Source organism: Psittacula echo, assembly GCF_963264785.1.
Source record: "Psittacula echo genome assembly, chromosome: 2".
In the NCBI taxonomy this organism is placed as follows: domain Eukaryota; kingdom Metazoa; phylum Chordata; class Aves; order Psittaciformes; family Psittacidae; genus Psittacula; species Psittacula echo.
Window position 1 is genome coordinate 142,316,285 of NC_137737.1, and position 14,297 is coordinate 142,330,581.

At 41.4% G+C, this 14,297-nt stretch overlaps 1 protein-coding gene across 2 annotated transcripts in view; it reads right to left on the minus strand.

Moving 5' to 3' along the window:
* The window catches only part of RSPO2 (R-spondin 2), a gene marked incomplete at both ends in the record, with an annotated part of 109,867 nt that overhangs the window by 42,434 nt on the left and 53,136 nt on the right, over positions 1-14,297 (minus strand). The window contains one exon of one of the 2 annotated variants that reach the window (XM_080610477.1): positions 2,726-2,914. The exons of the other annotated variant lie outside the window; for it this stretch is intronic. Coding sequence (XP_080466603.1) covers positions 2,726-2,914 — 189 coding nt within the window. The remainder of the gene's footprint in view (positions 1-2,725; positions 2,915-14,297) is intronic. 2 annotated transcript variants of the gene reach the window in all.

A 14,297-nucleotide genomic window follows, 5' to 3' on the forward strand; every position in this document is an offset into this window, starting at 1 on the left:
GGGCTTGATTCATTAATCAGACCAATGTTAAACCAACCACCCAGGTGACAGATTTCATCTTACTCTTTAATTCAGTTTTGGTTTTTTTTTTTCTCATGAGATTATTTCTTTTTGGAGCAGTTCAGTTCAAAGTCAGTAATTACTAAAATTTCTTGGAAAACTAACAAAGTGTAGCTCTTCTCTTGGGTATTCTTCTACAGAAGAGACTCAACACTTTCCAATTTCATGTCCAAATGTACTGCATTCTCATACTGCAGAGCTCAAGATGAAAAATATCTCCAGCAGGAAACTCTACATCGATTTCTAGAGACAAGCAGTCTCAAATTACGTGATTCACTGTTACTAGAAAAACAGTCTAGAACCACTTAGCAAATTCAAGACACACACATACAGCTTACATGTAGAAAAGAAAGCTAGTCTTGAAATTCAAAATTTCCATCATTTTAGAGTTGCTTCACTTGGCTGTTGCATTTATTGTGCTACATTTGGCACTATATATGTTTGGATTTTAAAATCATGTCAATATTTTCCATAAAAATGTGTTCTATAGCTTGTCTAACCAAAATGGGCAAGCATTCCAATAATAAAATATTAAGCAGCTTTTGTGCCTATAAAGACATTAATAAGGCAGAAATAATTCTAACTTATGTAATTCAAGCCCTGTAACTCCCAGAAGGATTTTTAAATGGCCAGAATTTTTATTATTTTTAGCTGACACAGTATTATCTGAGCAATGGAGTCTGTAACCAAGCATACCTAGAAGTATCTAACATCAAGTAGGAAGAAACCTATTCTTCTTCTTAAGAATGTTTATATTAACTCAACTTCAGTCCACATTCAAAATGCCTGTGTGCCCACAATGCAATGCATGTGCCATGCAAGATCACCAAACCAAGGAAAAAAAAAAGATGTGATTTATAAATACACTAGCTGGCAGTTACACCAAAATAAAAATATACAATACAAAAATCATTGGAGGAGAACCAAAACTGGTCGGTAAATGCAACTGCATCATTATTCTCACAGGGGGAGACTGTCAGAGGCATGAGGGTGAGTTAAGTATCCAGTGCTCAACACATGCCAACATGGGTTGGACAAAGCTCACATTTATGCTTTTCAAAACTAATCCTGTAATTCAGGGAAAAGGCCACTTTCAGTAAGTGGTAAAAATGAAAAAAGTTATATTGAATTCACCATCCACCTTCTGCAAATAATCTTTTGGTTTGTTGTTTTTTTTTTTTTTCCTTTTCTTAAGAAAGTAAAGAAAGACTTGCCAGTACAGACTATTTTTTCTATTTCATAAGCACAGTACAGGCTAATACAGATAAATTAATCTATTTCCCAAAGTTGTAACTATATTCAAAAACATTTTTACATGGGCAAGTTTTTACAGCATGGTTTTGAAAGGTTTAAAGTGGACAAGTTGCTGAATTCATAAACATGTTATGAAAATGAAGGCCAAAATCCTAAACTAATTTACAGAAGGGATACATAAACCATATACTGGTCTCATTTAATTTTTCATCAAAACCCAGCCACCTGGTATAGATTAGGCAGCACTTGGCAATATTACACAGCAGTTGGGAACACAACCTGAAGAATACCACATCCACAGAGCCTGCACAGGAAACAGGGAAAGAGAGCCAGGATGCCATTCCATGGGCTGGGACAGGTCCAAGCATGGCTATGAGTGCTCATCGTCCAGCTCAGATTGCCACGGACTGACCTCACACAGGTCTGAAGATCATGTGATGTGAAAGCCAGCACCCACTTTCTCACAACGTGGTGCATTCCAGTGACATGGCACAGTACTGAGGGGGAGAATGTCGTTCATGGAACAGACACTTTATTATTCAGGAAGCAAAGTAAAGCTATTTCTCACTTCAGTTTCCTAGGTTCAGTGACCTAATTCTGGTTAGACTATGACACACACATACAAACAAACCCATAAATATGAATTAGAGGTAACAACAACGATTAATAATCCATATGGGTAATACTGCACATATGAGCACATGGAAAACTCAATATGAATCAGCACAACTGCCAGACAGCAATGAAATAATGTGCAGAGATACCAGAGCACTTGTTGATTTTAACAGTTGTGCTTCTAGGCACAAACATGCAAACAAGGAATCTTGTTGCACATTAACAGGTTGTAAATTTCCAAATAAAATGCAGTACTAAAAGTGAAAGGTTGTTTGTTTGGTTTTAATGGTACATCTGTTTTATTAAAATAGCAACACTTACATATTAAAGTATGTCTGGTGCGAGGTGTCTGGTCACATGAAATTTGTGTGGGAACAAAAAGCATGACAAGAAGCCCACCCATATATTAGTGTATGTACTGACTAGTACCTACATGAGGCACTGTTAAATTAATACTTAATCCTTTTTATTTTCATATAGTGGGAATTTGTTTGTTAAAATTAGGAATATCTGCTTAGATCATCATTCTTTCCTCAACCTCCCTTCTAACTAAAGCAATAAAACCAATAAAAATAACCACAACAATAAAAACTAGGCTAATGCATCAACTATTTAGTCTGCTGAATGTTACATATCTTGGAATGAGTTGGGATGTTCTTTTAGCAAAGAAGTTTTATGATGATCTTGAGACATCTGTGAAAATACCACTATGTTCCACAACATATAATTTTAAAAACTGAACATGAGTTATGGCCTTCCTACAACAGTGAATGTAAGGGTTCAAAAAAAAACTCACTTGAACATCTGTTCATATCTGGTGTTCGGAGTCCGTAGTACCCTGATGGGCAGGAATGCAAGCATTCACCATACTGTCTCATTCCTTCTCTTCGTAGGAAGAAGAATAACTTGTGTTGGCATCTGATGCACCCATTATCCTTTGAACAAGATAAACAACCTTTGCAAATTGGATTTGGTCCATAGCTAGCTGCAAAATAAGAAGATAAATTGCACTTTGAGATCATTTGGAAATTATTTTGGCTAGAAGTCCTCTTCTCTCTAAAGTGTTACTTATCTACCACATGGTTACAAACAGTTTTGAAAGGAAGTTTCTGAAATTGCACTTCACTCTCATACATCTGCACTGGCAAATGAATAAAGAGAAATGCAATCTCTACATTATTTATTGTACATAGGGCAATTTAATGAATTTACACACATTGAAAATAAAAGTACTGGCAAGCAGAGATCAAGCTATACAGAGTTCACCAGTATAACTTAAGTAAAACCCAGGTGATGAATTCTAGTTTGAAGCTAGGAACATAAGGACACAACAACAAAATATATGAAAAAGAGCATACTGATAATGCACCTGGAATGATATGTTCATGGAAATCCAGCAACCACACTACTGTATTTTCTGACTTGTAAAGAAAGCAAAATTAAGAGTAGAGAATTCTCTGCAGAACAGGTACAGCACTACAAATGCTGTCCCATAGCTCTCAGGGTCTTGTCGTAGAACAGGTCTCTTCTTGCAACCTTTTCTTGATCTTTCTAATAAGACATCAAGACAATTATTTCCAAGAAAAGAGTAGCAGTTTTAAATTCCAGGAGCCTTTTTCTACAAGTTTCTACCAAAATGGGCTGAAAACAATATGCACAGACATTACTGAAGGAGATTACCATTTTAGGTCACCAGTTGCTGCGCCTTCAATTCTATTCTCAAATTCTGGTTTTCTTTCCCCCCTTTTGTTTTTTTTAATTACTTGGCTGATAACTGCAACACAAACCTCAGCTGTATTACTTTTGCCCTTATGAGCTTTTATTATCATGCCTTTCCACAGAGTCACCAAACACTGCCTTGGCCCCATGGGCTGTCAACTCCTCAAGCACTGAGTCAGCACAGCAGGTTAGCAGAGGGAGGATGGCTCATGACATTCCTGAAAACAGCATAACTTAACAGGTCTGGTTTAAATATTAAATTGGCTACAGGACTTCACAGAAATTTGCCAGTTCAACCCCTGTTTACTGGAAACAAAACAAAAAAATACCATGCAACAGAAGGAAAGTGTCTTTGGGGTCTCAAGAGCTTTTTAACAGAGCAGCTAGCCAAAAGAACAAGGGCTACGTCTAATGGTTGTATTTTTAAAAACTTAGAAGTATTCACACCCTAACATAGTACTCTGGTACTTTTATCTTGTATGGATGGATAATTGAGGTTGTTCAATGGATGACTTCGCCAGCAGAGCCAGCAAAAGAAAATAGGAAAAGCCCACCACCCTCTGGAACTGGTAGCTGATAAGCTTTACTCTCACCTTCACACATCTGCACACCACATTCCCACTCCCTCTCTGTTCCCGTCACCCACACACGCCTCACCAACTTCAGCCCAACAGCATTCAACTCTGATCTTGTACAAAATAATCCTGGTGGGTGGCAGGCAGGACAAGAAGGCAAGCAATCAGTGTGAAACAGCCCAGCTAGTGGGACACTTTGAGTATTGGAGTCCTCTGGCATCAGGCTCAGACAGTGAGAACCACTTGATGGGAATAGCATCCTTACCCTCTAGGGTATATGTATGATTCTTTGCCTCTCTGATAACGCTTATGTAACAACGCTTCCTATCAGACCAACTGCCTTATACTCCTAAACCAGTTCCCCTCTCCTGTTGCCAACAAGACTTCAGATATAACTTTTTCCTACACTGTACGTTGCTACTATTCTCATTCACAATCCACATCTTCAAAGACATATAAGATGAGAAACAAACAGATGATGAGCTAGGCCTGGATATATCCCTCATCTCACTGTCAGCAGGGAATTGCCTATCTGTAACCACATCAAATAATGTGACCACGTACTCCAAAACAATTGTTGCTTAACACATGGTGGGCAATCCTGTAGTCTTCTGAATTCATTTTTAATCTCCTTGGATCTCACTCTTAGTAAATCTGTACGTCTAGCTTGTTCAAGATTCCTCAGAGAAGACTGTACTATACAAAAGAATTAAATAGAACAAAGCAGTGAAGATGCAAGATGCCTGATTTTATTTGCCACTCAAACACTTTTCTTCGGAGTTTCAATCAGCTAAGTCAGATCTCATTTACGGCATGTGCATGATTATGACTCTAGGGCCAGGCCAACCACTGAACAGCATGGTTATAGCTAAAGGCGACTATATATATATGAATATATATATATACACAGATATAACTAAAAGCTATACAACAGCAAGCCTGCTGGCAACAGACAAGGTACCAGGGTACACCTGTCTCAAAGGGATAAAAAGATCTTTGCACAAGAGTTAGCAGGGCTCACTGAAAGAGCTTTAAATTGGATTTGAAGGGGGAAAAAGATAAAACCAGGCTCACTAGAGATAAGTCTGGGGGCAGCACACCAATGTTTATGGGATGGTGTGCTAGCCGAGGTCCTTTAATGTACCACCATCTCAGTGGAGGTAAGGGATGGAGATCCATGAGGCAGCAGAGAAGCAAGACTTAATGATGTGTTAGAAATCACAAAGTACCTGAGAATGGTCACAATTAAGGCTTCTACCCGCAAAACTGTAGCAGAATCAGTAGCCCAACTGAAGTGCATCCACACAAATGCACACAGCATGGTAAGCAAACAGTAGGAGCTGGAAGCCACTGTGCAGCAGGAAAATCATGACATAGTTGCCATCATGGAAACATGGTGAGATGATTCAAACAACTGGAGTGCTGTGATGGATGGCTATAAACTCTTCAGAAGGGATAGGCAAGGAAGGAGAGGGGCAGTGGTAGAGCCCTGTGTGTTAAGGAGCGTTTTGATAGTTTAGAGCTTGATGGTGACAATAGGGTTGAGTGTTTCTGGGTAAGAATCAGGGGAAGGCCAACAAGGCAGATATCATGGTGGGAGTCTGTTATAGGACACCCATCCAGGATGAAGAAGCAGGCAAAATATTCTATAAGCAGCTGGGAGAGGTCTCACAATCACTAGCCCTTTTTCTCACGAGGGACTTCAACTTCGCAGATGTGCGCTGGAAATACAATACAGTAGAGGGGAAACAAACTAGGAGTTTCCTGGAGCGTGTAGAAGATAACTTCCTGACACAGCTGGTGAGTGAGCCAACTATGGAAGGCATCCCACTGGACCTGTTGTTTACAAACAGAGAAGGACTTGTGGGTAATGTGATGGCTAGAGGCCACCTTGGGCATGGTGATCACAAAATGATAGACTTCAACTCTTGGAGAAGTAAGGAGGGGGGTAAGCAGAACTGCTACTTTGGGTTTTCAGAGGGCAGATTCTGGCCTGTTCAGAAGCCTGGTTAACAGAGTCCCTTGGGAGGCACTCCTGAAGGGCAAAGGAGTCCAGGAAGGCTGAACACTCTTCAAGAAGGAAATCTTAAAGGTGGAAGAGCAGGTTGTCCTCATGTGCCAAAAAAAAAGCCAGCAGGGAAGACAACCAACTCGCCAGGTCCTGAACTTGGGACGCAACAACCCCATGCAACGCTACAGTCCTGGGGAAGAATGGCTGGAAAGCTGCTCAGTGGAAAATGACCTGGGGGTGTTGCAGACAAATTTAATTATGCTGATTTCTCTGAGCTTCAGCCATAGCTTTGTCCTAGCATACTCTCACATGAAAAGGAGCCAACAGCATAAAACGATCCTCCATTACCCTGTGTTATCCCTTTTTTGGAGATGGATGGCACATCTTTCACAGCCTAAGGTCAACACAAGATACATGAAGGAGTTGAATAATACAGTAATTTTGCAAGTTTTATACATTTATTCCACAATTTTCACGTGTGGAGGTTTCCCAAACCATGACATCTAGACTGTCTTCTTTATCTCCTGACCAGCCTTAAAAAATTATTTGTAATTTCCATGCTTGCATTTTTTTCCCTCTTGCAGAAACACTGAGAGATTCAGTTCATCAAAACTTTAACTCGCTCATTGAATTTGGATAACAGAGTTCAAGATGGTCACACAGTTAATGGTCACATAGTGATGACTTTCCTTGTTGCTCTCCTAGTTGATTAAGTTAAAACAAAAAACTAAAATGCATCAGATATTTTTCCTTTTTTTAATCACACTAAGGAAAAAAAACACTAAAGAATTATACAATGATAATGGTGTAAGGGGAAATAATATGATTTATATGATGCAATACAGAGAGTGAACTTTATGAAATAATCTGAAAACTTTCCACTGTGCTGCTCAAGCATGACATTGAAAAATTTCCAAGTATTTTGCATACAGTAAGTTACTGTGAATTATATCACAGAATTGGTAGTCTTCCACATTGTTGTTGCCTATATTCTTTTCAGACCTTCATGGGAAGCATACTGACTTCTGTGACAGTTCAACATGACCCAATGCAGGGAAAATCATGGTAGGGTCTACTACTACATTACTTGGATACTGAACAAATACTTTAACAAATCAAGTATCACAGCACTGGTTTCAGTGTCACATCAGCAAGCCATCTTGAAGATACCAACTTAATTTTCTCTCTTTGCCCCTATGTACACAGGATATCATTAAATCCTACTGAATCCCCCCTGCCCCAAAGTCTTCCCTTTCTATCTTGGTTTCTTAACATAGCAAATACAATGTATTCTTATCACATACAGCTTCTTCAATTCTCATATAATTCCTCTTTGAAGAAGGAAGCCAATGCCTGTGTGCAACATAAACACCTATACACTTCCTTTCAAATTTCTTCATAACTTTCTTTTTCTTTCTGTACTAGACTGCAAGAAAAAATAACAAACTTATAAAACATGGTCAATCACATTCCAAGTATCCAGCTGCAGCACACGCAATGTAGAACATCACGCTACTCATCCCTGTTTCTACCCTCCCTGTAATACCCTCCCTCCCTCAACTCTGTGTGCCAGGCAGACAGGTTTCCTCCAGCGAAATCCTTCATGGAAACTCGCTCCTTCCACAGGGCCTACAAATGCTAACCAGCATCAGAGCGCTGCTGTCGTCACATCATAAAACTGAAAATGCACATATGCTCCAAGTCAGCACCATCCTCTGAGTATCACAACACATGACTGCCCTGGCTGTCTGTTAAGATTGTAAGGTCTTTGCAGAAGGACTAATGTTTTGCACAGCCATGTAAGTATATGCACGGGTGTGACCACCACACAAACACACACCTTTATACACATACTACGTTTTTCTACTCCTTCTGCCTGCTGCTTCTACAACTAAATATCTGGAGTATAAAGAAAAACCATTTACAGGCTAGATTTGCTATGGTGCTTTTTTTATTTTAGATCTAGGTTTAAAGCTGCCAAGTTTGAAAAGGTTACTTGAGAACACAGACTAGTACCCAAACACTGAATGAACTCTAAGGGTGTTCAAAGTTTCATGGTTTGGAACTGTACCAAGTAAAATCAAATGTCAGCTAATTACTTTAACTCTTGTCTGGATCAAATATATTTAAGCTATATTGCTGAAGCAGTTTTAACTGAATTGTTATGACTGTTTGAAATCACAAGAGAATCAATAGTACAAAATGAGTATAGCCTGTTCCCCACAAGAATACAAGTTGTTCTGTAAGCAAGAGACCTAACAGCATTTGATTTTCTGTGATCTTACTGTCTTGCTGCCCATATCACAACAACTGCTACTAATTTGTGACTTTCTTGTATACCCCCTTTTTAGGTGTCACAAACATCTTTTGAATGTGGTACTTCAGTTCACCACAAGAATCTGGTATTTTTACACTTTCATAAAATCCTCACTGAAATGGACAAATGAATCCAAAACCAATTAGAGAAACAGGAGGGCCTGGCAGAGAAACAAGCAATAGAAAACATCATTACCTAAACATAATTTCTTTAGAGGGCCAAGCTAATGTGCTCTTTAAATGCCTAATATCCATGTGATATTAGAGCCTGGTCTCTGTGTCACTTCGGCAATCTTTGGTCTTTCGAACTCTCTGAAGTCAGAAACTGGGTTTACTGGTACAATGGCCAGCTTAATGGCACACTTGCCCTAACTGAAATTGCAACCACATAAATGCTGGTACCTGGATTCTAGTTCAGATCTAGCAGTAATGTCTCTAAGATATTCATCATTGTAAACATTAGGAGTGCAAACGGGACTCAGAGGAGGGAAGCAACTAAAAGACTACTGCAAGCTGCACTTTTTGTAGAAAGAATTCACTTAGTGTTATAAAGATATCCCACGCATCTCAATAAAACCAAATAAAATATGCTTGGCATATGTCTTCAGGGTACCAAAGAATACAGCCTTACAGGTGAACTGATACTACACAGTGTACCAACGTACTAACACTGTAAGACTGCAAGGTCATTAGAGTTAAAAACCATCTGACAGGCTATGAACAGTTGCTGGCCAAGAAAAACACCTATTTGTCATTAGAGCTGTGTAAAACAAAAGGAAGTTTTGGATAGAAAACTTCAATAACAACAAAAAAAGAAGGAGGGGGGAATTACTAGCTTGCCTCTAGTCATTGTCTTCAAGAGAATTAAGAGAATCAAAGTCAAAGGGTATTCTCATGAACAATTAGCCCAATGTCCTATATAAAGAAGCCACAGAACTTGCACTTTACTAAAACATATAATTTAAGACACCATTCAATCTTGATTTTTAAACTGTCAGTGGTAGGAAACCACCATGACCTTTGTTAAGATATCACAGGGCTAATCACTCTCACTGTTGAAAATCTGTTGTGGAATTTTGAACTTCAAATAGCAACCACGGGACCTTTTTGTATCTTCGCCTGACAAATTGTTAACAGTTTTTCAATGTTTTTTTTTTCCCCAATGCAGACACTCTGATCAGGTCAAGCCTTAGCCTTCTCAAGGGTAAGATAAACACAGCAAGATTTCAGAATGTCTCACCACAAGGCAGAGTATCCAGCCCTTTGATCAATCCCCTACCACTTTATGAAGAGGCTTATGGGCACCAAAAAAACTGCTCAGCGTGGGAAAAGCTATTGTGCCAGTACCAAAGACAGAAGTGATATAACTTCTCTACTTTTCCTAGATACTACTCTCAAAAACATTCATGTGTTATATAAGGTTTTTTTGACCACAAAGACACCATTTCCCAAGCACCATGCTGCTCCGGGTATGAAGCCATCATTTTTTGCAGTTACACAGATCACTCAGTGCTGTCTTTATCAAGATGTTGGGCCTTAACCATTCAGAATTATTTTCTCTGAAGTTGCCCACAAGTCAGAAAATCCGCATGTTTCCCACTCTTCTTCTGGAGATAGACTAACTGTAGAGCAGCATTTCACTTCAATGAGTTTGCTATAAATCTCACTAAATTTATGCTCATAAATGAACAATTTTGCCTGCTTGTTATGAAACAATTTCTTCACTTCCTTTAGAAGTCTTAATTGTATTCTCAATATCATAATTTTATGCTTAAACTACTCCCATTTTTCAGCTGATTTCATTCTCTCACTATTGATATATGGCTTTCTGATTATTCTAATCTAGGCCTCAGAAGACTTATCTTCATTCCATCTATATTCAAAAGACAGTGGACTTTTTGGACTTTTATTCCACTCCTAAATCAAAACATTTTACTTTTGCTACCCAAAAGTGGGTATCCCATTGAATACTTTCAGAATTTTCTGTACTGTTTTACCCACCACCATGGTAGGGAGAATCACTGTGAAGATCAGTTAGATGTTATTCTCCTTCAGCACCCTGGCAAGTCTCAAGAAATCACCAACACGTTGAGATATTTTGCAATATTTAGTAAGTACATGTATTATCAGCATTGCATACTGACTACCAAATTCAGAAGCCTACTGTATCAATAAAATGACATGCATGTTGGTTTCAGGATGCCTTGGTTGCTTAGATATTTTGAGAACATTACTGAGCTTCTTTCCAGCTGGGCTGAACTGCCAGAGAAGTAGTTCAAAGATCTCAGGCATCCTTCTTCATTCAACTGTCTGGAGCTCTTAAAGGCATCTCTCAGTTACTTTCTGGATACCTCCTACCAACTGGAAACATTTAACTCCCCTTGTCCTCTTCTGTCTGCTGTTCACAGCCTACCAGTCCTCACTTGCCCTCAACGCCACTCAATGATGCTTCCTCCTTCTGATGTGAAACTTCCTCTACATTTTCCCTCTGTTCAGTTCCTTGGGGGACATTTTCTCTCTCCCTGAAAATGGAGCAGCACTGCTTCTTCAGTCTGGTTGCTCTTTTCCCCGGTGACAGTACTCATCCTTCCAGTCCAGAAATCCAGTGCTGTCAACAATTTGCATGTTACGCGCAGTGTTTCTGGCTACCAGATGGAAAAAAAATACGGAACATTTGTTGCAGGTCACAAACACCACTCCATCACCTGCCATCCTAAAAATCAAGTACAGAAATACACAGAGAGGAAAGTGTCCTACTCCCTGCTCAAGTAGCCTAGGAAATGTTAGTTTTTACTGCTGTTTGCTGTTCATAGATTCACCAGTTTTACGCTGGGTCTTCCTGCTGCCACTGACAGAATAATTCAACACCAACACTTGAAACAAGGGAGAAAAGGTCCAAGCATCACAAGCAGAGACAAACAAAAAGGTAAAATAAAATATACTATTAAAAAGTCCTCTTCCCTCTTGCTCATGCATACAGGTCAGCTACATAGCCTGTTCATAAAAAAACCCAAAAAATCCAACCAAGTCTTATAAACCAACTGATTCACAGGTCATCTACCCCGAAGCCTAGCTCCCCCCCCCCAAAAAAAAAAACATCTTTTACATTTGGTGTTCACAAGTCTTGGGCACATGATGCACATTGCTAATCCCACTTCTCAGCTTTTATTTATAAGCCAATCCATTTCAGCTATAGTAAGAAATCGCATTACATCAACAAATGGACCAGCCATTTCCTTTAATCCATTCAAAAGCTGTTGATATGTAAAAGTGGCTGCTTCAGTTGTTATCACACTGAAAAGAGTCCCTCCAAGGTGACCTGTTTCATCTGCTTATGAAATGCTAGAATGATTCTTTTTTAAGAACCCTTTATTTTAGCAGTACCAAAACATGGCCAATACATTGCTGTACTGTTTGCACAGCTGTGGGCAGTTTTGTCTACTCCAAATCTCAAAATTCTTTATCTTTTCTGGCATCTTCAGTCTCTGTAAAATTATCCATGATGTAAGCTTTCAAGAAACTTGCATCAGGTAGCTTTATTATTTAGAGTACTTTATATGCCCCAGAGAATTTGATTAAATGATGGTCGTTTCATGTACAGCAACCTCAAGAAACTCCAAACACAAAACCCAAGAGGATTTCTGACATGTATTAGTTTTGAAGAATTGTCCTGGGTTCAGCAGTAGCAGTCAGTTTTTCTCCTTCTTAGTAGCTGTTGCAGCACTGTGTTTTTGACTTTCAGCCTCGGAACAGAGCTGATAACAGCGATGTTTAGACTGACCAAGGACTTTGTGAGTCTCATGCTCTGCCAGGGAGGAGGAGGGGCCGGGAGGAAGCAGGGACAGGACGCCTGACCCAAACTAGCCAAAGAGGTATTCCATATCACAGCACGTCATGCCCGGGGATGTAACTGGGAGCTACCCGGAAGGGCACGTCCTCTTTTCGGTCGGGCTCTTTTCCGGCGAGCGGTATCATATTTTCTTCCCTTGTTATTTCTCTTATCATTATTATTATTGGTGGTAGCAGCAGTGATTTGTGTTATACCTGAGTTACTGGACTGTTCTTATCTCAACCCGTGGGAGTTACATTCTTTCGATTCTCCTCCCCATCCCTCTGGGGAGTGGGGGGGGGGGGAAGTAGACTGCGTGGTTCTGATTTACGGCCTGGGCTTAAACCACGACAGTTCTTTTTGGCGCCCAACGTGGGGCTTGAAGGGTTGAGATAACAACAGATCTGACCAAGGCACAATGCTGATTTATTGGCTCTCAAAGTTGTTTCTCTTGATGTCACAGTTTCAGTATGCTGTAGCTTACTTAGAGCCGGTATCTGCTGTGTTAGTGTTTATCAAGTGTGGGCCTTGGGCTAAGGTTCTTGTTTCACTGTACTTTATGGTAATGGCTTGTAATACGGGCGGGCTCTGGCAGCAGGGCGGGATGGACGTGGCCGTGGACTTGCACCTGCCCGTCCCGCTGCTCTTCACTGTCCTGGCCCTCGTCCTCGTGTCCGTCTTTGTGAGGCTGCGGGGAGCTGAGGGGGAGCGGCCCCGGGAGCCGGCGGCGGCCGAAGCGGCCCGGGAGAGCGGCCCCGGGGACCAAGCGGCGGCGGGAGCGGGGCCGGAGGCCAGGAAGGAGGCGGCTGCCGAGCAGCGGGAGGAGGCGGCGGAGGAGCCGAGCCCCACGGCCGAGCCCAGCCCCGCGGCGGCCGAGAGCATTCCCCAGCAGCAGCCCAGCCAGCTCCGTGAGCCTGAGCCGCAGGAGGATGCAGGAGACCATGCAGCATTTCCCAGCAAGGCAGAGGAGGAAGATCTGGACTCGGAAAAAGCGGAGCTGGTGGTGAGGGGGCCTTCAAGCACAGCAGCTACACCAGGCCCAGTGACAAGTACAGCAGCAGCATTTGAGAGTTTTGAAGGTTTTGAATGGCCTTTGGGTACCCTTGGGACCTGCCTGCTGATTGTGATGGGGATCACCATGTTGGCACACACACAGAGTGTGTTCTACCCACGACCATTTTGTCTGATCCCGAGAGTTAAGCAGAGTCAGGTTTGGGTCTTGTCTGGGTTTAGACAATACAGGGGGACCGAGAGGTTTTCCCCAAGGCTGGACAGTCATGTGTGTTATGGTGCGTGGGACAGTATGGGCGAGTATCTAATCCACTGGGCCCCTCCAGTGCTTTGGAAGCGTCGGAGATGGAAGGCAGCTGTGTGGAGTCCTCAACGACAAGTTGCAGAAACTGCTGCAGGAGAGGGTGAATCGAGTCAGTTTGCCGAGGTGAAAGCCATCCAGCTGGCCCTGGACATTGCTGAACGAGAAAAGTGGCCAGTACTTTATCTCTATACTGACTCATGGATGGTGGCAAATGCCCTGTGGGGGTGGTTGCAGCAATGGAAGCAGAGCAACTGGCAACGCAGAGGTAAACCCATCTGGGCTGCTGCACTGTGGCAAGATATCGCTGCCCGGGTGCAGAACCTGGTGATGAAGGTACGCCATGTAGACGCCCATGTACCCAAGAGTCAGGCCACTGAGGAACACCAGAACAACCAACAGGTGGACAAAGCTGCTAAGATTGAAGTGGCTCAGATGGGCTTAGATTGGCAACATAAAGGTGAATTATTTTTGGCTCGGTGGGCCCATGACACTTCAGGCCATCAGGGCAGAGATGCAACATATAGATGGGCCCGTGATCGAGGGGTGGACTTAACAATGGACACTATTGCCGGGGTTATTCATGAGTGTGAAACATGTGCTGCA